The sequence below is a fragment of the Osmerus eperlanus genome, chromosome 6 (genome assembly GCF_963692335.1).
Source record: "Osmerus eperlanus chromosome 6, fOsmEpe2.1, whole genome shotgun sequence".
Classification (NCBI taxonomy): domain Eukaryota; kingdom Metazoa; phylum Chordata; class Actinopteri; order Osmeriformes; family Osmeridae; genus Osmerus; species Osmerus eperlanus.
In genome coordinates this window covers 10,728,117-10,755,363 of record NC_085023.1, presented here as the reverse complement: position 1 = coordinate 10,755,363, position 27,247 = coordinate 10,728,117, and the positions used below count along the sequence as shown (strand labels likewise).

Sequence of the window (27,247 nt, the reverse complement as noted above, 5' to 3'; positions counted from 1 at the left end):
AATAATTACTTGGCATTCCCTCCAAGTCTTACTTAAATCTGATGTGAAAAGTGTAACTCATTGCAGTGTTTCATTAGCATGGCCACAGATAATCAGAACATCTATAACTTTGGGTTAGTTCAGTCATGTCCGACACGGTAGTCTAAACCACTATTCTTTATCATCTGCAAGTTGGAAAAAGGGTTGAACACTAACATGTCTGAAGTGCTAAAGTTTATTCACGTAGACAACAAATCCTTATACTGCATACTAATCTGCAATTGTTTATTATGATGGATTGCTTTACTGTAGCGCTTTTGAGTAGGTCACTATGTATAAAAATAAGTACAAAATGATTATGCTTATGGTTATAAAATAAACATATTCATGTAGAAATCCAACACATTTGGAGCAACATTTCGTTTCTTGAGAAACCTTTGCAAGGCCATACCCCATCATCCCAAGCCTACTGTCACTGCCATGGTCGTTGTTGGATTAACTCAAGCATTGCCTTTGGCAAAATACACCGTCATGCCAAACAGTACAACGCGAGCCCAGACAATGTCAACCAGTGCTTCCCATAGTTAACGTGAGGCAAAGGTTGTGTTCTAACAAGCTATGATTGAACTCAACTCCTGTAGCTGAACTCCTGAGAGTTTGAGAGATTTGTGACATCTGGATTGGCAGCGGGGAACATCCAAGCTATATTCTGCCCCCTTGCCAACCCTGTGCCAGGCAGTGGCTTTGACCAAAGGAGGACCCATAGATGCCCACTTCATGCAATTGGTGGCATTTCTTCCTACAACAGATAGACAGACAGAACATGTTTTTCTTCTTCAATCCCAATCTTGCCATACTAGGATATTGTGGCAAGAAAGTTTTTAATGGATGCATCCGCTATTTAGGAGATACTGAAATTCACATTAATATGGCTCAATCATAGCTGGTTCTTAGTCTAGTTCTTGGACTCAAAAGGTACATTTCGAAGGCATGTTAAGGGACGTTTCGTGAGTTGATCCACAACCCTACGACAGATCTGGTTTCTCAACTAGGACTTTCATGTGTGACCTTTTGATCCCACATGATGTTCCCTCAAAGGTTGCAGCCTCTCTCTCACACACACACACACACACACACAACACACACATACCTTGATGGAGGGATGACTAAGCTCATGAGTGCGTCTTCAAAGCTACCATGTACACACATGGCGTGGACTAGACACTGTACTCCTGAACACAAGAGGACTGGGCAGTTTGCTCCTTTTCCACTCATTTGTTCAGGCCAAGTTGATCAACCACACTACTGTTATAGAAGGACTCAGGCACATAACATGCGATATAGGAGCTTGGAACCGAGTCACAGACATCCTGATCCATTATGAGACGTCACCAGGACAGATGTAGGTGCGCTACAATCTGTTAGGCCATTTTATACCAACGCTGTGTCACTCTGTTGAACATATGACAAACTTACTATTTAAATTCAGTCTGCTGTACTGATGCACTCTTTACGATGACTATTCAGTGGTGTGATGTACAGTGGTGTAATCTTAAGCAGTGACAGAGCAGACATTTCCAGGTGAACACAACAGAGTACCATGACTCCAAAGCCAGACATTTTTCTTCCTTCAGCAGATTTGGGGGAAGGAGAGAGGGGCGGGGGGAGGGGGGGGGTTGACACTTTCTGAGATGTTGAGGGGAAACTCAATGTTTCAAGTTGAATTGTTGAATGTAACACAGTCAGTTTTAGTGCAAATAGAACAGAAGCAGACAGGAGAGGTGAAACAGTAAGCCAGTTGGGTCGAGATGACACGTCTCAGTGAATCTTTGGGAGATGAATATGATGAGCTTACAGACGCGACCCTCATCCTACAAAACCAGTTACCTCAGCCACGGAGCCTGGTCACACGAAGAGGTGAACTATTGCAAAGAATTACAGGAAGTACTTTTTTCCATCGCTCGACTCTTAAAATAATTTCAAAAAGTGCTATGGGCGCTGTACAATCCTTAGTTGATTGTCATTATGTACATCTCTATGGATACATGAATAAATTAAACATTGTTTAAGAGCATGGAAGTAACATTAAAGGTATACACATAGAAGGTCCCTTCCAGTTTCTGTGTTCATCTTATACCTTTGATCTGAAACGTGTGAGAAAGAATGACCTGTCATCTGCACCATCATCTTCTCATAAATCCTGTCATTCCCTGGTCGTCATCTTCCAAATAGGTTCCAGACTTCTCACTTCTCATAAGTCATCAAAGGTATTTATTTTATTTTTTTTCAGCATTCATCTTCAACTTCTCTGATTGGTGGAATCAGACTGCTAGTGGATTTGTATTGGTTGACTTGGTTGGCCATGTGAGTGCTCATGGGCTTGATCTGAATGTTCCGTGGGTAGGCATTTTCTGGTTCATCTGTAAACCATTTCTTTTCTGAAGAGGAACATCAAAAGAAAAAGATCAAATGTTAGCATTAGGGCAATTAGTTCAATGTGTTCTTGTTATATCGGGTTGCTGCCAATGCATGCATGTTTCTTTGTCAAATTAATCTACCGTATACTCGATTCCCAGAACAGAATGTACACTATATGGCCACAAGTATGGACACCTGCTTGTCAAACATCCAAAATTCCAAAATCATGAGCATTAATGGAACTGGTCCCCGCTTAGCTTCTAACTACCTTTACTCTTCTGGGAAGATTTTCCAAAAGATGTAAGAACATTGGGAACAAATTGTGCATCATTCAGCCACACCCCATAGCCTCACCCCATAGTGAGGTTGGGTAACTTAGGCATTTTTTATGGTATTGAGGACAGAGATCTGAGCAGGCCAGTCAGATTGCTCCACACAAAACTTCATAAAACATTTCTGTATGTGCACAGGGGCATTAACAATGGGGGCTGTTTTTCCAATCTGGTATCAAGCATTTTGATATACACATTTTTTTAAATAAATGAGTCGTGTCCCAGGGCACGATTGTCCAACCTATCATGTGCGACACAGAACAAAAATTAAACTCATGCATTTGTGGAGCATGGATGTCCGATGTAAAATCAAAATTCAATAGATAGGTTGATTGACCAAGCCCCCACCTTACTAAAGGAAATCTCAATGCATATAGAATTATTTGCTTCAAATTTGCACAATGTCCATGATTTTGGAATGAGAGGTTTGACAAGCAGGTGTCCATGTAGTGTACATAGAGAATGTCTATGCAGTAGTAAAGTGGGCATGGGGGACTGTATGCCAACTGTCAGAAGTTTGTCGACTCCTTTCCCTTCCCTTCCACATCCATCTAGAATGTCATTTTCTTTCGAGGTGTAGCCGTAATCTGAACTTGCAAATGCCGGGCACACCTGTATGTGTGTATGTGTGTATATGTGTGTGCGTGTGTGCCAGCAAGCTTCAGGCTGCTGGATGGTGTGTTACAAGATGTGCGTTTGATGTGTAGAATTGTGCCTGAGGTGAAGCAAGATGTCTGCCATCGCTCTCTGTTCCCCTGAGTTTTACTGGTGATAGTTAGTGATGTCGCCTGAAACCACCTTATCAGGGCACAGAGTTGGGAACGTACCCACTCATATCCCCCCTTCAATTTAGACTTTACATTTGTCACACCAGCCACTGTGACGGATAGGGAAGGGAGGGCCTACTTTCTCAAAGTTTTATGAAAAACTGTGGAATTTGGTAACATGAGAGGGTTGGGAGAAAACTTGACCTAGTTGAGGAATGATATATGGGACCTCAAATGCCTTTTTATGAGATATAGCAATGCCATGAAACTTTGATGCCTGCTGATACTGAACGTAGACAATACTCAGAACATTCATACACAGTAGGAACATCGGACAGCTCTGGTGCAGTCATCGGATTACATTCAAGGAAAGATGATGTACAACACTCCAGTCGCTCACACAATGCAAACCATCTCAACTCAAAATGTAGAAATCGGTGATGAATGAAACAGATGATGAAATGATCAAAATGGACTGAATGCAAAGGAAGAGAGAATTGTAGAGTGAACCAAGATACAAAGCACAGGATAGGGTAAAACTCAACCTCATGCATGGAGAGATGATCCTGAGCATGGCAGGGAGCGGCCAGTTTGCTTTACGCACAAAAGCAACACTTGCATAAACTGCAGCGTGACTTGAACCCCCCCCCCCCCCCCCCCCCCCAAAAAAAAAAAAAAAAGTTAAATATGAAACAATTCCCCCTTATTCATAACAATCTCCACAGATGACAGAGTTATGATTGAATCCCCACGTAAAGGTTGCTAAGACATGCAGAATCAGTAACTTGCATACCTTGGCCCATTCTATTCATCCTTGTTGCACTTCAGAAAGAGAGGTAATTAATCTATTGTAAGTGAATCTTTACAGTCTATAAATTACATCTCTTTACAATACAGCATACAGTTAGCACTGATTTGACCCTGTAGCATGTAACACTATGGCCTGCATTTCCCATGAATTATATATATATTGTAAATGTACAATATTTCTAAAACATAAATTATTTAAATCTAGGTCCAATTGCTAACTTCATGCAAGTATCTTCTGTCTTTTATAAATATTGTGTAGGCAAATATGTGCTATAGTACTTTGCAATAAATATGTATGCTTATCTGAATTTATTGCAAATTAAAATATAAATATGTAAATAAAATGCAACTGATTTCTTATCACTTGAAAATTTAAACATAACTGAAAAAGCATTTGAGATCATGGACTTGGAACATGGACATGCGAGAATCAGCACTGCACACACCATAAACAGACACATATCAACACTGTTGATGGTCATATGAAGTTTTGTATGTCCAGGGGAAAAGTCTAAGAACTCATCATCTTAATATTTATAATTATTTAACAGGATGTATACACCAATATCATAACAATACTCTCATATGAGCTACTTGTAACCAGTTAAGTATGTTTATGGTTGCTTCTGTGTACAGTTCATCTAAGATGGATTAATATGCCTGCCAGTTTATACATTATTCATTTAACCCAAGTGTTCAACCCTTCCATTAAAACAGCTATAAAATATGACTTAGCCAGTCCTAACCATAAGGTGGATCTATAGATGTTGTTCTACGATGAGGTTAAATGCGTATGGCTGCTATGTTAGCTGTAATGTAAGAGCAGGATCCCCATGCAGATGAATGTGACATAAACACATAACATGGCACAAAATCACACAAACAAATCACATCCAGTGATACTGTAACACATCAAAACAAACTTAGCAGCTCCGCTATGACTGACTCCAACAGTGCCACACAAAACAAAACATTCTCACACATTTCTAACATCAGACACACACACACACACACACACATACACGGTCCTACACGTGTAGACACAACCCACACAACGGCACATAGCAAAACCAACACCGGACGTAAGTGAACACCCACATGCTTAAGGCCAACGCGAGTCACTGATCTCCGAGCGGCGGCACCTACTTCTGTTTGGCCTCCCTGGCCTTGCTGCTGCGGTTCTGCCGGTTGGTGGTGGGGATGGAGTGGACGGACGAGCTCTTTTTGCTGGAGGAATGGGAGGAGTGGGAGGAGTGGGACAGGCTGGTCCTGGACTGGCCCGCGTTGTGATCAAACTGCATCAGGCAGAAGATCAGGTCTGTGGGAACCAGCTCAAACTCGTACGGCGGATTGGTGATGACATACCTGCCGACAGGACACGGAGAAGGGACCGGAGGTGTCAGGAGCGGTGACAAAGCACTGCCAGGGAGGTGCTTTCTTTTCACATGATATTTGACACGTTTTATATGATGTCATTTTGTATGTTTTGTATTGCGCCTGTCATTACGGATGTAACAGTACAATCCATCCTGCTTCCCCCGATCGTTACGGCATCTGTATGTGGTATTATGGTCTAGTTCAGGCAGTTTGTTTCTGTTCGGTGCGAGCCTGTTGTGTGATGGTGCCTGGTCACATCAAGCAGAGTGCTAGTGGAGGGACTCTCACCGCTTGGTGCACGGGCTCGGTATGGTGAGGTGAGCGTCTCTCAATCTGTAGATCCCGAAGCACAGCATGTTGTACGTCTTCAGTGCTTTACAGAATAAATCCCCATAGCAACCACCGTCCTGAAAACCCCCAAAAAAGAGAAGGCAACATCAGGATGGGTTGAATTATTTGTGGAAACCGTAAAAGGAAAACAAAGGTTACTAAGATGTTGAACATTCAAATAAAGATATTTTGATGAATATTTTATGGTGCCTGAAAAATGATCAAATGCCCTGTGATAACTACTGTACAAACAAGGAAACAGAAATCAATATATGCCATTTTAGATAAACCCAGGGTGGCGAAAAACAAAAAGACATTAACCAAACAAATATAGGTTTTCTCCACACAGAGCCGAGCTAGCTTCGAATGACCTCCGTTCTTCACATCTACTCACCCCCAAGTCTGCGAAGGGCCCGTCGTAGAGGGCCAGCTGGGCCACGCGACACCTGTCTCTGTTGGCCAGCGTCTGGGGGGTGCTGTAACCCCCTTGCAGGGCATTCTCCTCTGCTAGCAGGGCCTCCAGCTCCGGTGTGGCCCCCCCTGTGACCAGGGTCCGGATCAGGGTGAGGATGTTATCATTGAAGTATGTCTGTGGAGATAGAGAGAGAGAGAGGGGGGGGGGGGGTGCATAAGCAAACACTATTTGATTCACTGGTGAAGAGAGAGATAGCGAGGAGGTGGATGAGGAGAGATGGCAGCGCCCCGGTTATCTACAGCTCCTGGCGTTTTTCTCCACAAAGCTCTGAATAGGAGGTGAGGAGACACCCCAGAGCGATTATTGAACGGTCCTTTTTGTTTGTGTGCCACCGCCGTGACATACATTGGATTCAACAAGTGAGTCCTTTAAGCTGCTCTTAGACTAATTCTGTAGTCCAGAACTGTTTGTATAACGACACAACGAGCAATAGTATATGCACGATTGCATTTTCACGATTGCTTGTATTGTGTGTTATCGGTTCCCTGTGAAACAGCGATTGGACTTTGTTCCGGATGTCAGGTTGTGTTATTCCTGCAGCCTGTCAGTCCTCGTGTTCTCTCCGTGCAGAGACAGACTGTGTCACTCTGGAACCGGGCCTGACTGGCAGCTCCCCCCCCCGGGCTCCTGGCCGCCCCGGCCAGCCGGATGATGGATGAGTGCTGTCTATTAGCGGCCTCACCTCTGACCGGCAGCAGAACGCAGCCGGCGCCCCGCTCTACTCTCCCTCGCTCTCAGTTCTGCTCTCAGCTCAGCCTCACTGACTGACTGAATGACTGACTGGGTGAGCTTCTGGAATTAAGCCATCACAATGCCAGTGGTTGAAGAGAGAGGAGAAAGGTAGTGCAGGCGTGGGGGGGGAGGATATTACCACCACCACCCCCCCCCCTCACCCCCCGCATCTTCAGATCAGTAACAGGGATGACATTGTCAGAAGATGAAAGTGTGTTTTTTTGGGGGGCGGGGGGGCACCTTTGTGGCCCACCTTGTATGTCAAATGTGCCGTTGGGTAGAACTTCAGCGCTTACCTTGTTAAATGATCTAATAAGGCCCTTGAACGTTTGATTTGTGACACTTTATATGAGGAGTGGCGACATCGACTTCCCTTTTGATGTCAGTGGAGCTGGCAGGGCTGTCTGATCAGGTTGGCATTTCATTTACAGACTTCTGCCGACTCATAATGCTGGAGCTAGGCATCGAAGACTACGATACCCTTTAAGTGCCCCCTTTACTACGCTGGGAACGTGTTGCCTCATATATCAACTGCAGGGATTCACAACTACCTCTACGCACACAGGGGCAATGATTCTTCCCAAAACACATAATGGAGAGACAGCCAGTAAATGAGAATAGTGAGAGGACTGCATGCAAGCAGTGAATGCTGGTTTGCAGTGTTCTGGGTGTTGTCCCCCAGTTTGCCTTAAGAACAATGTGTTTACTCAGACTCTATCTTTCAAGTGTCCCACTTTCTTGCCATTGCCGATGCTGCTACTGCAACAACATGCAACTCTTAACCCACAGGGCTCAAATATGGCGTCTTCGACAGTCAGCAAAGGCCTACAGCCTAAATCAAAAAGGGAAGTTTTGAGGGTTAGCCCCAAAAGAGATGTGGTAGTATACTCACTGCACTCATGAGGGAGTCGAGTACACTGACAGCGAAGGCGGTTCCACAGGCAAATGGCTGTGTCAGGTACAGCTCTGTGTCCGGGTCGTCGTCATCATCTTGGTCCAAGAACTGAACATTGGAGTCGTTCACTGGGAGAGGAAAGTGCATTCCAGTCAGAGACATGTGCCACTAGGTCAGCGGGCATCAAACAGCCAGAAACACACCACGACACCTGAGAATGCCAGAAACTATATCTGTACTGATTTTCTTTTGACTAAGTGATTAACCCACAATATGTTTTTATTGACCCCTGCAACTTGCATGATCTCAGGTATAGAGGCACTGAGTGGTGTTTGAACTTGAAAATGATGCATTTGGCAAAGTGACACAGCAGATGCACAGTACATTCTGAAATTAATCAAATGAAAAGCTTGCAGATTGAATCTCTATGTGTTGTGTTACAGATTTGCCCCTGATGTAATATTTAAAAATGGATCTGTGTCAAATTTAAATGTTGTATTTTAGTTAAATGTGGGAGAATACGGGTATAATCAATATTTCTATAGATAATATAAGAAATATCAACGAAAATATTGTGCATATATTTTGAAAATGTCATGCACATGCATCCTGTAGTTTTTTTTGATATCTCAGATTTGGCAATGTGTGTCACATCATCAACTGAGATATGCATCCACAGTATGTATTTACCTGCACCTGAAAGTCAAATTATTTACCAAAGAACATATTAAAATACACATCCACAACCGTGTCCATGTGAATGGAATAAATATTTGGAAATGTTAAAACATAAAATAATCCAATAGCAGTTGTTTATTTAACATGGGATTTAACCGTAAAGAAATGAACATAACACTAAACAATATGAAAACTAAATTGTTTAAAACCACTTTGTAATGATTTAGATTTTACTAGAACATTCTGTCCTTTGCTTAACATGTTATTGTTTTCTTTCTGGCGTCAATGGACAGTTATTTAAGGGAATGGTCTGAGATCCAACTATTTGAAAATCATTCAAGTCTTTGTTGGACTACTTCAAAATCTATGCTTCAGAGATTAGGTCTTGACAAAAAAGAAATGGGGGGAGGAGACCCCCTCAAAAATAAATAAATAAAAATAAACAGCTTAAAGGGAAGTTTGATCTTGAGTTTCTGTTTTTGAAATGTGATTTCTTCCCAGGCTTCCTGTGCGCTGTGGAACAGGAATGTCAGTCAAAGAGACAAGAGGCTGATGCAAACGGGCCTGGGCCAAAGGAGCGAACCAGGGTTGAGAGGGGGAGTGGGGGGTGTGGTGCTATGAAAACAGCCACAAGGACAGACTGAGCATGATCAAAGGCCAAGCAATGCTCTGAGAACGCAACGGGGGGGGGGGGGGGGAAGAGAAAAAAGAGGGGCGGGGGTAAAGAAAAACAACAACAAAAAATCCTTAAAAAAAGGGCCAAAACGTCCTATACACAAACCCAGTCAATTTCAACCAGAGCCGAGAGAAGAAAAAACAAAAAACAAAGATGTGTTCAAAGTGAAGCCATGGATGCAGAAAGGACCTAGACTGCAGCCAGATAAATCAAGGAAAGCTGATGAGGGAGAGTGAACGGCGCAACGAGGGAGCAAACGAACGGCAGTGACGGCAGCAACAGAGGACAAAGGCTCGGCTTACCCAGCTCTGTTATCATTTGTATGTTGGTTCCACTGTTTTTTTCCTGATTCAGTGAAACCAGTGGCAGTAGTTTGCCAGGTTTAGCTAATGGCAATGAGGTGGTGTGGAGGGGAGGAGAGATTGCGTCAGTTATTCAAACATCTTCAAAGAGAGGAAGAAAGGCACGTCTGTCTTGTGATTTCTCGTGTCAATGCAAGGATTAGGACCAGCACTAAAGGTATTCATGGATGCCCCTTGAAATATATACCGTAGTTCCTGAGACCAGAGATTACAGAAAACTGTGTGAAAAAGGTATGAACATATGTCACTGGATCTGTTACCACTGTGGCATCCTATAAAACCTTTAAAGAGAGTTTAAACGCTATGGCATATTCATAAACACACCCGGTCTTTTGTGGTTCCAAAATTGATCACGCAACGTAGACAAGCTTTCCCTTTTTTGTGTCCCAATTAAATCTAATCTCAGCCTGGCATGTTGGACCGACGACTCTGTCACTGCAATTGCAGTGTATGGTTCCAGCGAGAACTGTGAAGGTCTCCTCTGTGCTCTGCATTCATCTACTTATTTTTTAAGAGGAGGAGGAAGTATTGAAAAAACAACGACAAAAAAGAAAAACGTTAGCGAGGAGACGGATGCTGAGCTACAGGAGATGCGTTAGAACTGAAGCCAGACAGACTCTGCGGGGGTAGAACTCCGTAACGATTTGGAAATCCTACGAAACCTGTAGGACTGAACTAACAGAAGACTTAACTTCCCCAACAGCATACAAAAAAAGCGCAAGTACAGTGGGTTTTTTTTGGGGGTTGGTGATTACACATGCAGCAAGCGCCGTAATGGGTGTGATGGGAAAGCCGAGAGGCCCTTCTCTGTAGATATCGCCTGGGCCTAGACCTCTCTTAACAGGTCTCACGGTCCAGTGCTCTCTAATTGGGTCAGGGGAGATAGAGTGGCTGGTCTCTAGTGCTTTAGAAGGGTCCTCAGAGATATGAAACTTTCATGAGCCTCTTTCCAGTGGGAATAAAGCCACCACCATTGTTATTAATGAATGGGCCCATTTTGCGACGATGGCATTTTCTTTTCTTGCCTAACCCCTCTCTTTCACTTTCTCGCAGTCTCCATCAGGCTGTGGTTTTCTCTGTGCATTAGTGGACCTATTGGACGAGAAGGGAGTGTATACCTTATAAGGCTGGTCAGATAGCCCAGGTGAGGGTTACACAAACAAACATCCAGACATCCGGGATTGTAGCCCCGTTTGGTAGACTTAGAAACACAGACCTCAGCCCCAAAAAGGATAGGCTGCCCTCTGTTGATAACAAGTCAGTCAGAGCAATAGGTGCAGACAGTAAGGCAAACCACCCAAACTCATCAAATCTCATAACTGAGAATGGATGGAGGTTTGCCAGGCTGCCTCCACTGGAGGCTCTTCACTGAGTCAAGCTGGCGTCTTGTCTCACCTAGCTCAGTGATGATGGGGATGTTGGAGCCTGTGGTCACGGAGGCCTGGCGCACTAGGCCATGTACTGGGCTGCTGTCTGGAGATGACCTGTCCATTCCAGGTGGCGTGAAACCTGCGGGCATTCATAGAAACACAGGGCGACCATGAGCTTTCGTTGTGGTTACAAAACACAAATTGCCACAGAGGGCTGTCATTTTTGGAGACTTAACACAAAGCCAACCACGATGTGTCGTAACGACTTAGGTTGTAATCTGTTTGATGATGAATTGATCAGATAAGGATCAAGTAGAAGTGTGTAGTACTGTAGGTATCATCAAAGAGAACAGTCACTTACCACCTTTGACCTCACTAATAGCACCTGGTTAAGAGGGGGACCTGACAGGGCGCTTGTGCACTAGGTTACTGTGTGCTACAGTGCATAAACGCATGACAAACCACTCTGCGCGGCGCTCGAGTTGTTGATGTGCTTTTTTTGTGTCATTCGGAATTGCAGATTGACATAAAAAAAGGTGGAGGAGAGGTGGGGGTGAAGGGGAGTTATAAACCAGACAACAAAAAATTGCTATATGGATATTGTGCTTTTAGGGGTCAGCTGAGACATATTTAGCATTTTCAACCTTCCATCAAGGGAAGGATATAAATTTTATATGTTGTTCATTTTGTTACCGTAAAATTGGTGAAGTGGATCCTGGGAAACCTTTTATCGGGAATAGCACAATTCCCGAGCATGAAATACAAGTGACAGGAGTATGAATTCACATGACTTCACATTTTTGCATTTCCTCAAAGTGACAAGTAAACAGCTTAAATCTGTAATGCTGTATGTATAATGCATCAGCCGTGTTTTGACATCCATCATTTAGTGCTGACTAAAGCAAAAAAAAAACACCATCTTATAGTTTCACTGTCACCAAACATAATGGAATGAATATATTCAGGTCACAAAGTTTCTGAAGGTTTGCAAATTCGAGACAAGATGGTGGGTGTTGGGAGGGGGGGGGCAGTTTTTGTCAAGATATTCATGGGGCTGTTAACGGTACACAAGATGGCCTGTGCAACAGAGGAGACACTAACAGTTCAGCACTCAACTTAAAGTAGCTGAACTGAGGCCTTGAAGAGAGACTCTTGTTATGCCAATTATGGGAACTTGGGGTTAGCCGTGGTTTGACACACTGCTACAAGCAGGGACAGCTACATCCTTCACAGCAATGCATGATTTTGTCGAAGGGTATAAAATATGAAATTTACTCCTCTGGAAAATGACAGCCAGTTTTTAATATTTCCCCTAAAAACACTCCTCGTAGAGTATCAGAGTAAAAAGGATGTGGGCACGCAGTATATCTTGTGAAAGTTCCACCCAGTACAGTTTACATTTCTGAAAGTGATGTGAACGTGTAAGAAGGAGATATCGAAATCTGTTGGGCGGAAGGCAGCCAAATGTTACATATGTAACAGTATGCCACCTGGAAAGCTATACAAACCATATTCTTGGATTTAACATTCTAATGTTTTGACTGTGGATCAAGTAAAATAGGTTTTACTTCCAGCACTACAATATAACATATACAAATATGTAAATGCATAATTGTGCATATTATTGATTTGTACGGTATTTTTTAAGGCTCTCATTGAGACTAGCAAGCCCGCCCGCCCCCCCCATCCCCACCCCCCGACACGCCCGAGTCCTGTAGCCCCCCCGGGCACAGCTTAGCTCTGTGCCTCACTGCATGCTCGAGCAGCCGTGAGAATCTCTCCCACAAGAAACAAGCTTGTTTACTTATTCATTTGCACCTTCTTGTTTCGTTTTTTAAAATTGTATTATTATTCTACACTCGCCATCTTGAAGCCTGCTTAAAGGGAAGAAGCCTAAAGCAATACAGTAGGATGCAGTACTTCTATAGAGTGTGTGTGTGTGTGTGTGTGTATCATGCCTCGGTTTGTATACAGTGAGCGGGTGTGAATTAAATATCAGTGGAATGGGTAGGTGATGTAAGACATAATCATTCATAACAATAGGTCCCATCCATCGACCAGGGTGAAGATATAGAGTGGGGGGCCTCTGTGTTGAAGGGGCTGTCTGTTAATAGTGATCCCCTGAGAGGGGCGTTCTCACATGGACCCTGCATTGTGCATCTGTGGCGCTCCCATCGACGGGTCGTCACTCTCTCTCTGAGCAGGAGAAATAGCATCATTGGCATTCTGCTAAAACATGTACCAGTGCATGTAATGACATAACTGGCACTTGTATGTAGAAGTTGTATATATTTAATACATGGGTGATGTCTTTTGAACTGTGTAAACAAATTATATTAATAGTAAAAAATGTAAATACATTGTAAAGATAAATGCGTGGAGTGTATAATGAGGTAAAGGAAGTCTGGCTGGTGGTGTGTACTAGCTGGTTAATGATGATGATGATGCCTGATGGGATTACAGGTTCTGAGTCTACGAACATTAGCATCTGTTCCTCTTTATCTGCCAACTGACAATCAAATCAGGGAGAACAACATCAAGTGACACAGTCATATTTATGACATCATTAAAAAGTATTACCAGGGAGGTTTAGGATTAATTATCAACGTGGAAAAGAGTGATTGGATTTTAACCAAATAAATATAATAAATAAATTATTCTTTTATATTTCGTACATAAATAAATGGACTTTGGTCTCACATCACACGCACGCACACACTTTCATCTCATCTCTAAGTGAGTGATGTCCTTTCTGCCAGAGCATGTCTCTTATGGGCTGTAGTGCAGTTCAGTGCAGTCTAATAGGAAACACCTTACCTTGGGAATTAGCCTGCAAGACCCCGATGCTGTCATCAAACTGCATAGACTTGATGTTGAGTGACGCCAAGATGCATTCTTTATCTTGCAGAGAGGCGTCGTCGATATTGTTCTGATTGGCTGACAGTATAACGCACATGTCACAGAGGTTGATGTTGACAGCTCTCAAATCTGCCCGACTTAATGGTGTACCCTTCGGGGTGGAGAAAAAAGAGAGAGGGAGAGAGAGAGGGAGGAGGCAGCGACAGAAAAACAAATTAAAGGCCGAGTGAGTGTAGCTTTGGGAAATTAGCTAACAAGTATTCTTGTTTCAAGGCAGTGACATTCAGCTGATCAAACTGGGCATCGGGGAGTTGTAGAAGTGCTGTAAAGTAAAGGCTAGTCTGTGCTGAGGGCAGCATTGTGTGTGGATGGGGTGAATCCCACTTTGATAGGCAGTCAAGCCAGCCCTAACAAGCTCTGAGGCAAGCCAGGCAGGCGTGCCAGTATCTTCTAGATTCAGCTACAGTACAGCTCTGTTCAACTCCATACGGACATGGCAAAGTGTCACTTCTCTGAATCACAAGAAGGACATCCAGGGATGGATGGACGAAGGCTACATGGGCTAAGGATAAGGCTACACAGACAGTATTCTAGATTTAAGTCAGTAGTGCCCAGTGGCGATGCACGCTAGTGGAGTGACCACTCTCGCTCACGAGATCCATGGCTCCATCGCTTAGTGCAGTTTAACATGGCGGCGAACACGTTTTAATATTCAGGCTGTATTTATGACGCCGGAACGCGAACCTCTCATCCAAACACGCGGCACTACACGCCCTTGGGTCTAGAGCAATACGCCGACTGAGCAATAACCCCCCAACCCCCCCCCCCTAACAAAGTATCTACTCTCTACGCTACTATATCGCACAATACAAAGTGAGATATCTGTCAAGAGCAGAGTTAAGGAGTTCTCTCCCTGGTGGGCTGGATAGTGTACTGCAGGTGTACTCACAGGCAGGATGGAGACCTTGGGGAAGTTGTGTAGAGTTTCCCACTCTCTTCTCAGGTACTCCAGCGAGCCCACAAACACTATGGGCTTCAACTCATGGTAATGGAAGTTGCTGGCTCTTAAAGGCATCACCAAGTTTCGCAGCCCCACCAAAGCGGACGTGACATCTCCAAATATACAGACCACTACATGACCGCTGAGGACCGTCATGGATGCCTCGCTCCGGGTCTGAGAGGGAAGACAGAGGGGGAGGGGAGGCAGAGAGAGGCAGAGAGACCGGGTAAGACACACAGAGAAAGACCTCGGGAGGGAAAGCGGGGTCAAAAACAGAACATGACAACATGAGAGAAAAAGAGAGCGTGAAAAAGAGAGGGAGAGCGATAAACAGAGGCGAGAGGACTAAGACAAACACACGGTGAGAGAAAAGAGTGCGTGTGCCAGAGATGCAGGTTGTGATGCTTCCAATTAAATAAGGATGGCACTGAAAACTTTTGTTTCCACACCCATGCTTGGTGCTTTCATGTTTGAAATCCACAAGCCCCGCAAGGGTACAAAGAAAACGAACAACTCACCTTGTTACAACAGAGAGCAATTGAGAGAAATGTAGATATACATTAGCATGGGGTTTGAATGCTATGTGAGGGAAAGACTGGCTCCAAAAGCAATAACATACTGTACTTCTGTAACTTTCCAAAACGTAGGTACATTATGCTAGGGTCATTTACCGCGTACCGTGCGGTAATGTTGGTGTACCCACGCATTTGGAGGATATCGCTGGAATGTACTGTAACCTGGGAGAAAGGGGGGAGGTGGGAGGGGGAGAAGAGGGAGGTGAGAGGGGGAGGGAAGGAGTGGCGGAGGGGACCTCACTTACCAGGATGACCTTCTCAATCTCTTTGGAGGGACACCAGTGAAACATTCCTGTGGAATCGTACTTCTTCACATTCATGTCCATGTTCTCGATCTGTTCATTTCCCGGAATGAGCAAGGGGTCATGTCTGCTGGAGAGATCGGGGAAGGGAAAGCAGAGAGACACGCGCTTCAGACATGTTTGACTTTTGTCGGGGGATCTGTCACACGATGATCGATAAACCAGTCAGGTCACTGTTGGAGATGTGTCCCACTTTGAATCTGGGGGGGGGGGGGGGGGTCCTCTGATGCCAGAGAAGCCCAATGATTAGGTAGGAGGGGCTGTAGCTAGCTGGGGAGAGCTGAGTGCCATGACAACAGAGAGACCATAGCTTTCCCTCCTCGCCCCGCTCGCGTTTAGAAAGCCCCTAACAGCAACGCACTTACGAATGAGCTCCCGATCAAATGTTACTTCCCCCCCGACTGACGGCCATGAATGTTTCAGCAGTGTGTCACAGGGCCCCGGCCGTACTAATCCATCGTGGCGCCCAGCTGAGTTTGATGGGCAAGAACGCTGGGCCACGGAAGTGCTTCTGTCACTCCGCGGAGGCGCCTCTTGCCTGGTTTGCACTGACTCTACAAGACGTGATCTCAAAGTATCTCCGAGAGCCTTCCACAAGACTCACGGCTGGAGTAGCCACTTTGATCGAGATTGTGTTAGTCAATTAGAAAGTAGAACAGTGAAACGTCCACGGTCTCGACAGTCACAACACTTCTGTCTGAAGCCCCTGTGTTTATTTCCAAAACGCCATACTCCGATATAATTCTTTCGTTGAATAGGGAACTAATATTACTAATGCTACGTTCATTGGAGGCAGAGCACAAAGACTGGCATTCATATTGTGTGGTAGAACATTCCAGAGGTTTTTTTTCTTTGACGTCTCTTTCAATCTCCTTGCCTCCCCATCATCACTGTCACTCGGAGACAAGGCTTCGATGTTGCCTCCTCCTCCCTCCCTCCACTCTGCATTTTGGTTCTCCCCCCCCCCCACGAGAAAATCAGAAAACCCGTCAATTAACCTCCTTCTCTCTTTTTCTCACTCCTCGCTATCCATCAACTTCTCCCTTTCTTAACCCCCTCCCCCTTAGTCTCTCAGTATGTAGATGAAATCAACCACGACAGGTGCTAATAACACTGACAGCATTTAGTGTTTCTACACCCGGGATGAATATTTCATTTCCGCGTGTTACGCCACTCACTCCGTGAGGCCCCTGTCACTTCAATAACCCGCCCAATGCACAGGCGTTGGCTGTGTGTGTGTGTGTGTGTGTGTGTGTGTGTGTGTGGTGGGGAAATGGATGGAAAGTGCAGTCAGCCTGGCACACGACTCTTCTCTATTCTACCCAGACAGCTATCTTTCACAAGGCTGTCCGTGGCGTGACTGCCTGCCTGTCAGGAGCTGTGTACACCTCGCACTCCCGATACTCAGACTCATACATACGTCCCGATACAACGCATGTATCTGCGTCGCCACCTCAGTTCCCAGGAAACAGGCTACCTACGAGGAATGCACCCTGACGGATGCTAAATTAGAGGTGTCTTGTAACGCATCGAAAAGGTCAGTGTTATTATGGTTGGTTCCAGAAAACGTGCCGTGCCCCCCTGGAGTCTCGCTGTCACCATTAAAAAGGAACACATATTGACACAGCGCGTCGTCGCTAGAACCCTGTTGTGCTTTGCTAATTGAAATCCACAGTAGGCTTGTTGCTACAGTATAGTTTAGTGGCAATTATGAACAATTCTGTGTCCCTCTCGGTTGGGTTATTGGTAATCATTAAAGCCGAAAGCACAATTTACAGTTTACACATTTGGATAGTCTATACCGGAATATTAAGAAATGGTGTAAATGTACTGCAGCTATTAGAATGAGTAACTAATGTACATGTGAAGGGCAGACATCTCTATGAAGTCTTTCTCTGTCTAAATTCTTCTGTCGGTCTTTGTCTTTGTCTATCTCTCCCTTGAAGCTTCCCTGTCTCTCTCACTCTCTCTCTCTCTCCCTCTTTCCCTCTCTCCATATTTCTCCCCCTCAGTGTATATTTCAAACAGAGTTTAGTTATTCTAGCGAATCACTCGGCAGTCGCTGACTTGGGATGGGCGTGCTCCCCCAATCCCTCTTCGCCAGGCTATGAAGGCAGCCTTGTGCTTTGAACATTTTCCCCATCATGCAAACTGACAAAGGCATGCTTTTCAAAAACCCACAGCCAATCTGTTGATCATTATTTATTTACAAAGGCCTTCAGGCAGCAAGTCCTGTAAAAACCATACTTGATATGGTATACGCTCGCTTGCTAGCTGTCTGCTGTTATTTCCCCCCCCTCCTTGCTTGTAGAATAAAGTATCCCTAAGGCTACCTCAAACAATCACTTTTCATTGCGCATAAAATCCACCTTGTAAAAGCACAAGTATTTAATATATACTGTATGGCGTTATATATTGACAGGGGGCAGCTGTGGAGGGGTGCTGTGGACTGGGCTAGGTAATTTGATGTTTTGCTGTGGGCTATGACTTGAAAAAGGCTACACCTCGAACAGAGGACCTGTCATCCCAGTACCCAAGAGCCAACAGAATACAGAAGCAACCCTACAGCAGAGAAAACTTTGACACTGCTTTGAAGCGTTTTCAAAACCGAGTAAATAACTCCCAAGAATTATTATCACTGCGAGATCAAAGCCGAGATGCATATATTACATGGCAAGCGGGGACCATCTCCGAGGAAAAAGAGAGAGAAGAAAAAAAAAGTGGTTTGGTGCTTTAAGTTGAGAAACAAAACTAAACACCCCTCTAAAACTAGCAGTTAGCTGGAAGTATATGCCAATTTCTCTTTCTTTTGTGACACTTTGCTCTTTGAAAAAAACAAACAAGGGCATGTCGACGGTTGGTCTGTTGCAGGCTCGACTGAAGGGTCGAGTACGACTCCATGTACTGCTAATGGTTTGGCATGTGCGAGGGCTCGTCTAATTGCTGTTTTTTTGAGGGAGAACTGAGCGTGTTTAGTGGACACACTGTACACACAGTTCAGTACACTCTGCTCTGAATGACTTTCGTTTGGTTGCTGCTGGAAGGTGGCCTGAGGGAGACTCGTGTTAACGAGACTTGCTTTGTCTTACAAAGCACACCAAAAGGAACAGATGGAGTTGAGAAAATATCGGTACACAGGCAGAGGAGGATGAAACGAACAACAATGTAAAGCTACTACACAGTGCTTAACTGAGTGTTGCCACTTTTCTTGAAAACAAGTAATGTTTCATTTGGCTTTATTTGTGTTAAGTGGTTCCTAGTTTTATTCAACCGTTAGTTTTTTCTTCTATTTTCTTCTAACTAACACCACAAATATATACCCAAAAATCTGCAGTGTTTCTACACAGGATTGGAACTTGATGTTGGGAAAAAAAAGTGCCTGACTGTACATTCATTAAGCACATCAGCCATAACAATTCCTGTCACTTCAGGGAGAGGCAAATTTGCTGTGTCCCTGTGCTTTTTCCATAACTGCCAGAGCACCTTCCCTTTGCTGCTTCAGTCAGGCACATCCTGACCTACCCTCGCTGCATTTTACATCGCATTCCAACATTGTTTCACGGTCACGGGTGCGCCAAACCTAGCCCTTTTATCTTTCAAAATCAATTAACTGCAATTTGATTCCAAAGGACAGGATAAAAGGAAGGTAATATCTAAATTCAGATATGATTGTGATGATACATCTCGCATATGGCCTTAAGTACCAGAAACGGTACCCAAGGGGGTTCCCACAACACAGGAAGAGCCTGAGGGCAGAGTAACCAGGCAGATCGCTCTGATTGGCTGCTGGTGTCATTAGTGCCAGCGTTGTTTAAGAAATACATGTGGACGAGGCTGGAGGGGGTTGACAGCTGAGACTTTAAAGGCCCGGCATTTTTCAAACGGCTCCTCGCAGCCTCTTTCATGACAGAAATATTATTTCGGCTGTGTCATTAACCGCTGACAGCACGCCAGCCTAAACACCCCACACCCCACCACCATATCCATCTCCTAACAGGACTCCTTCCACATACTTTCGCACTTTCCCCATCCCCCCCCCCCCATTCCTCCCGACCCACCCACACACGCCATTCCACCACCGGTAGCAATTTCATCCGCCCATCTCTGCCTGCACTAGCACATCTCCCTCCCCTCCTTCCCAGCCTTCACTCTCAACCCTCTCCCCCTCTGCGTGAGTGCTGGAAGTGCTGGCATTGAAACAATGTCTTACCTCATCATCTTGGGCGAGTTGTTGGGCGAGTTTCGCATGCCTCCGTTGCGCTGTTTTTTTTTGGGCGACAGAGTCGACGGGTGCTCGTCTTCAACTGCAAACACACGCACAGGGTGTCAGGGCACAGGCGAAGGGCAGCGGTCAGTGTGTGTGTGTTGGAACTGACATACCAAAGAACACAAACACACTCAACATTCAATCAATAATAATCCCATAAAGGAAGAAAAAAATTCAAAATAACACAACGTCAAAGAGAAAGAGAAGACCTCCAAAAAAGTAGAAAGAGTTAGTGAGGGACAGAGTTAAACAGGAGAAAACCACGGAGAACAATCAATTAAGACCTGTCTGACTTCAACGTATAAAGCCTCACTATTTTTCCCAAAGCCCCTTTTAGTTTGATTCGGATCCACTGGCTGGGTTCTGGGTCACGGGTCACCGTGCTGATGGGCCTACGTGGATGAGCTCTATGTGGGTTGGACCTCTAGCAGTCTGCATCAGAGTGACCATGCGTCCCGATGCCAATAGGTGCCATATGAATAAAACAGACTGTCATTAGTCAGCAGGGCATGGGACTAAAGCAATGACTGAGGGGGATGATCCTATGGTGGTGTTGTAATGAATGGCTACAAAGCTGACCCCCGACCCCATCATTCCAGCTCTCACTATGGTGCATGATGGCTCTTGTACAGGTCTAACTCCATGCCATGAGAACCCTTTAGGACTCAACAAGCGTCCCCCAAGTGTCACATGCCAAAACAGCACTCCAGCAGGACATGGCTTGAGAAGCCTGGGAATAACAAGCATTTAGAGCGCACACACCATCCAGCAGTAGATGAAGGTCAAGACACCCCATTAAAACGGCACATAGGGGAAAAGAAAACCACGTTTCATGCCCTCAGATACGACACATTGACTCGTTCGCTGGTCTTTCAGGGTATCGCAGGCTTACTGCTCTGTGATCATGTTGCCCTGTAAACTTTTCGATGAGTTTGATCACATTTTCCTGTCAACTAGGCGGTTTACTCTGTTGAAGACTCTGTCACCAGCCCTGCGGCGGAGATGACTAGAAAGACCCACCCAGGCCCTGTGTGTACACTCGAGTCTAGTTCACAGTAGTCTGATCTTCTCTACTGTCTCAGTTCCAGGGGCTTTCAGACCGGCACACAGACTAACCCCTCCACTCTTCCCCCCCCCCCCCCCCCCAAGCATATATACAATGTCCACTGTCACTTCAAACCCATATTAGTCGTTTGGTTAGAAATCAATACAACACAACATGATATTAGTGCAAATCAATGTGTGTGCTGCAAGCGGTGACTGCTCGAAGCACATGGAATTTCATTATTATCCGAGTACCCATCCTAGACTGTCACCTAATTGCACTAATAAAAGATAAAACATACAGCTCTTCCTCCTAATAAAATGCCATTCTCTGACATTTCCATTCAGCCATTGGACGGTCTGAATAGCTAATATTACAAGCCGTACCCACTTTGGAAATACATTTCCCTCTAATCTACTTTGAAAATATCACAGTGTAAAATATTCCTTCCCTGTGTTAGCCTATAGTTCAAAGTGAACTAATGGACACAAAACCCTTCTATTGCATGTCCTCCCCTTGGCCTCTGAAAAGTTCAGACAATCTTATACAAAATATCTCCTTCAGACTAGCAACAATAACGTCCTCTGCAGTCAATGGGGACATAGCTTGTGTGTGACAGTCGAAAACAAATAAACAGGCATAAAAAAAATAAAAACTGTATCAAATTCTATATCAAATTCTATATCAGCTTGGCAGTCACATGTACAGCGGTGGATGTCGCGTTAGTGATCCCATGACAGCAGCATCCATGCAAAGCAGTGGCAGTGTCTAGCAGTAGGGGGGCTAGTGGCAGCTGAGAGTGTGGTAAACTCTCATGCAGACAGCACAGTGTGGCAAAACAGGACAGGACAAGGGGGGGAGGGGGGGGGGAGGGGTTACTGACTGATGCATCCCGCTAAGGGGGGCAACCTACGGGGCCTGCTGCGGCCTAGCAGCGGCGCGTTACTGGGATGGTAGCGGTATTTCACTGGCAGGCTGCAGGCCCGGTTCAGACGGCTCTCGGCCAGGCCTCGGCCCAGCCCGTTCCCTGGGCCGGAAATACTGAGGCGCAGCAGCGAGGGATTGGCCCTAGGCCCCGGCCCCAGGGGCAGCAGGCTTCCTTTACGGTTATTAACGAGGGGGATGGACGCTGAGCACGCGGGGGCCGGGGGGTCCTGGTGGGGGTGCGGCGCGTTGGGGTGGTGCGTGTTGGAGGTGAGGGAGGTGGAGGTGCAGTTGGTGATTTTAATCGATCGGTTTTGAATTGGCGGTCTACCTTCATCCTTTACTGTCGAACAATGGAGAATAAAAGCAATGAGAAAGAGCAGTGAGCTTCAAGGACATTTGCATAGTACAGTATACTACAATTTTTTGTCTATTATACATTTAAAATATATGAGTTTAAATGAATACATTATTCTTCTTTTGTCACATGCCCACTTGCAGAATACAATAGTGAGACAAAAACATTAGTTTCAAATATTAGTTATTCTATTATTAGGATTATTGCTATTATTAGTAGTGTTATTAATATTATTACTATTATTATGGTTGTGTCAAAATACATATTCTTAAGAGAGCAAATTATCAGATCTGTTTCAGAATATATTTTCATCAATGGACATTTGATGACCTTTTGATCTTGTGTCACCATGTGTGTTATTATAAGCAGATGTAATTGTTTTAACACATTAAAACACAAATCCCTTTTCTATTGCTGATGAATATGAATTAATTAATATGAATTTAAAAATGCACCAGTGCTCCTCTCTGTTCTGTTTCCATGCCTAATGGAACAACACAGAAAGAGAGAAACCACATGAAACCAGGAAGAACAAATGTACTTCAGTGCTGTCTACGCATTCAACGTACAGGTAACAATGCAAAATTTAGGATTATTTGAAACAGGTTCAAATGTATTTCAGTCTATCTATTTAATTCATGCCCAAATATCTATTTCAGTCACTGCCCAATTCCTGGTTTGGATTTAAAAGGAACAGTATTATGTTACATGGAACGATACAGTAATTATTTCACAGAGGAATAAGCTGCCATCTCCTACAATATTTCTATATCATTCTGCTATCACTTTGTCCTCATGACATAGTGAGCGTATTATCCATTTAATTAAACCGGGACTCTACACCACTCTCTCCCTCTTGCTCTCAGCCCTGCAAGCCTGTATGGGTCTCCAAGCAAAAGAAGGGGATAGAACAAGAGAAAAGAAGGTGTAGCCGAGGAGCCGTTTCCTCCTGCTTGGTGGCCGGAGTGGTTGTATGGTCGGGTGGTATGTCGGTAGGGACTACAGAGCGCGTGGTCGGGTGGCCGCGAGCAATAAAAAGACGCTTATCCCTGCCGTCAGCTGCCTCCTTGATTTACGGAGCGCCACCGATAGCTCCTGGATTCATCTGGCCCTTGTCAAACAAGCCCAGCGTTACGGCGCCATCACACGCCCTGGCAGCTCCACTGTGCACTCCGAACAACCCAGACGGCAACTGTCCCTTCGTGAAATGCTAATCACATGACGAGGCCGTACCGAATGCAGGTCCCCATCAAGCCCAGGCCCAATGAGAGGATGAGACCAGAGAGAACCATATAGATAAGGGCCGTGCTGGACTTTGTTTGTGAGCTCAATATGTTTTGTAAATACCAACACTCCCGTACATCAGTGTGGTACTGTTGTGTTCATATATTTTGAACCGTCTTGTTAATGTTGGATTATTTTTTGTCACTATGGTTATGCTTGTTCATCGCAAGGCATTGTATTTTCCTAACACATTTAGTATTTCTTGAATCATTCCAATGAAGTATAAACATCAACAATAACGTTACCGTTGGATGAAAACAAATTGTAATGTTATCATAGCAGAACAATAGCATTTCAGAACTTACATTCACTTACAGTTAGAAGTTGGAGAGAAGAGACATGTCACAATTCTATACTTTACACTGAAAAATTTACCTAAATTGCAATCTGCTTTGAACCGAACACCAGCCTCTTTTTGAGATCCACTTTTCCCTGGTGTTGTAGCGCCATCTGCTGCTAGAGGCAGCACAATACAAACAAAATATTGCGTACAACTGAACAGTCAAAAAGAGCATTTTTCCTTAAATGAACTTTAAAGTGCTTTAAGAGACCATTTTTGTCTTTCTTTTTTTTACTGAATTAGTGCATTCATTGTCAGATGCATGTCATCCTATCAAAAGACCATTTTGTGAAATAAAGTATGATAATCAATTAGATCTATACATCAGTAAAAAGTGGTTTAAGGACTCTGTTATTATGTCATTGCCAACCCTGTGTATCAGTTCAAATCAATTAATCAGTGAGAGACTAAGATGGTAGCTTTGCATTCTACTAGTAAAGCAAAAACTAGACCAAACCAAGCATCAGTGTTACTTGGAGGTGACATGGTTCTGGGACTATACAGGTCTACACACAGGGAGTGCTGAAGCTGGATGGGGAGGGACAGAGAAACACACTTACGTGATCTGACATATCCATTATACTTATATTTGGCTGAGGAAAGTGCAAAGACAAATGACAGGTTACATGTAGGAAAAGAGGATGACGATCATGAGACAGACATTTAGACAGATATCTACACTGACAGAGATGTAGACGGACATGTAGACCAGCGGGTTAGGAAATGTATCAAGTGAAATGGGATATTGAAAAAAGAGAGACAAGTCCAAAGTCTCGGAGCATGATGACTCGGCACTAAATTTGCGATGGCACAAATTGGAGACCGATGGTAACAATATAACACGATGAGATGAAGAGGTAGGAACTTATGGCCACGGAGAGCGAGGACAGTGAGGAAGCCGGGCTTTTGGAAAGTGAAAACCAAACTGTGGTGTGACATTTTTAAAAGCGTGTTCCATGATGGAGAATCATTTTTCAAGAGAGCTGAATGGACTCGCATGCTCTCATTGGCTCGGTAATGTTCAAAATCATCCAATTAAAACATTTACATTAATAATAATTTTGGAATCAAATATGAAGGTTGACTAAATCAAGCTGGTTGGGGGAAAACGTTCATTGCAAAGGTGTATTCAATTAAAAAATGATCCTGAGTGTTTGAAAAGACACACAGAAACATGTGACCCCAGACTGCAGACAGGACAGAGGCAGACCCACCCTGAGAGACACAGACACATCCACCCCAACATGGCCTCCAGAAATCCCCACAGTACAAACAGAAAACAAAGCCGACAGTATCATCACTAAAGAATCTCAAAATATAGCTAAAAATGCTTTAAATGTGTACTCATTAGGAAAATAGCATATACGCTGCAGGATTTTAGATGTAGGAAATCTGACTAAGAAATTCAAAAATTGCAAAACTGTAAATTATCATTCTAGCGAGTGAATGAGAGCAATGTGAACCATTACATGCAGTATGTTATCGTCATACCTCACTTGTATCCTCTAGAATGGCAATGTACAACCCTCGCTTATACCATCTACAACTCTGGTTTATACTTTCTGATCTACAATTGCAGTCCAAACCAATCAAAACATCATAAGGACAGTCCTAAAGGCCCAGTTAAAACATCCACTCTCCTAAGATTCCACAGATCTGACGGGACTGGATGTGTTTGTGTAACCAAAACTGTAACCTATCCAACAACTGTATGTCAGAACCCCCCCCCCCCCCCCCCCCCATCGTATCACTGAGGTTACAAGGACATGAGGAGAGCAGTGAGTATTGGAAGTCAGATAAAGACATGGAGTCTGAGCTCCCTGTTCCTGTTTCGAGAGACTCTCTCTTTCTCTCCCTGTGGTAAAGGTCACGGGGAGGGCCACAGGGCAGGCCAATGACACTGGCCCTCAAACAGGGACCCGCGCTGACCCTGGCATCTGTCGCTTGCGATTTGCCCATGCCCACATAGGCAGCAAGCTAACCGGCTAGCATGTGGGACTTAGCGCGAAGGGGAGAGGGAGGAACCAAGGCTGCCTGGTGGACAGGAGCTGTCGGGACAGGTTTGGTGACGGACTAGCAGGGCTAGGGAAATGATAATGCAAACATAATTTCCATGTCAGAGTGAATAAGGGACCCTGCCCTGACAAACACACACACACACACACACACACACACACACCAGAATAGACCCATGGGCCTTTCCCCAGCCTCTGGCTACCTTTCCTTGTCTCCAACCCCTGGCCCAGCCTTGATCCAAGCTCTCGCTTCATATATAGAAAACAAAGAAAACCACTACCCTAAGCAATCAATGTGGCTATTCAAATAGGAAATCTAGTTTGTGTGCTCAGAAGTATGCTGGATTAAGTCATCATACTGAAGTTAGCAATGTCTGACTCACTTTGGTCAAGAAGACACAGAGGAACTGAGAAAGAAAATCCAACAATCGTTCCCTGACAAAACCCACTTAGTTCAGAGAAAGGTCAATCCAATCCAAGACAGAGTTTCTTCTCCAATCCAAAAATGAGGCCGAGGGGGAATAGAGATCAGTAACAATGTAATGGCCGGTAATTGGTACAGAAGGATTTCAACACCAACCCAACTGCACAAGGTATAGCCGGAGTCATCACGTTGAGTCGGACACTGAGGCAAAGGCTTCAGATTAGTCAAGAGTACTGTATGCTACCGCTAGAAAGGAAATCGGATACTTGCAACTGTACTTTGGTATTCAGGCCTACAGTTGCTATACACCCAACCTCAGCTCTTCGGATCCCCCCCACAGGAGGGGAGGGAGAGCAGGGCTGTCCATGCCCATGCCACTGTTCTCCACACAAGCTAGCTAAGAATTCACAAGCCGCCTATCTCCAACAAGCCAAAAAAACACTTCCGTAGACTACCAGACTTTACACTCTCCTTTGTTTTGTGCTTCCCCTGTGCTCTCTCTCTTGACCTCTCCTTTCACTCATTCTCTACTCCTCTCTTCCTTTCCATCTGCTTTGAACCTAGCCAGCCATACTGGACACCACACAGCTGAGTGAGAGCTGATGGATGTGAGGAGGATTAAGTCTGTAAAAGAGACAGGGATGGATTTGGCA

At 44.6% G+C, this 27,247-nt stretch overlaps 1 protein-coding gene across 13 annotated transcripts in view; it reads right to left on the bottom strand.

Annotated features, from left to right (window-relative positions):
* Positions 1-2,249: 2,249 nt before the first annotated feature.
* LOC134022149 (calcium-activated potassium channel subunit alpha-1a) overlaps positions 2,250-27,247 on the bottom strand; it is a 114,918-nt gene continuing 89,920 nt past the window's right edge. For 2 of the 13 annotated variants that reach the window (XM_062463423.1, XM_062463424.1), the window contains exons 19-31: positions 24,716-24,748; positions 24,191-24,271; positions 20,148-20,241; positions 15,881-16,007; positions 15,010-15,234; positions 14,019-14,211; positions 11,227-11,340; positions 8,113-8,243; positions 6,408-6,602; positions 5,972-6,090; positions 5,453-5,671; positions 4,290-4,318; positions 2,250-2,417 (exon numbers count right to left, since the gene is read on the bottom strand). In XM_062463423.1, coding sequence (XP_062319407.1) covers positions 2,266-2,417; positions 4,290-4,318; positions 5,453-5,671; positions 5,972-6,090; positions 6,408-6,602; positions 8,113-8,243; positions 11,227-11,340; positions 14,019-14,211; positions 15,010-15,234; positions 15,881-16,007; positions 20,148-20,241; positions 24,191-24,271; positions 24,716-24,748 — 1,712 coding nt within the window. In that variant the 3' untranslated portion in view covers positions 2,250-2,265. The remainder of the gene's footprint in view (positions 2,418-4,289; positions 4,319-5,452; positions 5,672-5,971; positions 6,091-6,407; positions 6,603-8,112; positions 8,244-11,226; positions 11,341-14,018; positions 14,212-15,009; positions 15,235-15,880; positions 16,008-20,147; positions 20,242-24,190; positions 24,272-24,715; positions 24,749-27,247) is intronic. The other 11 variants (XM_062463432.1, XM_062463431.1, XM_062463436.1 and 8 more) reach the window with 9 other exon arrangements.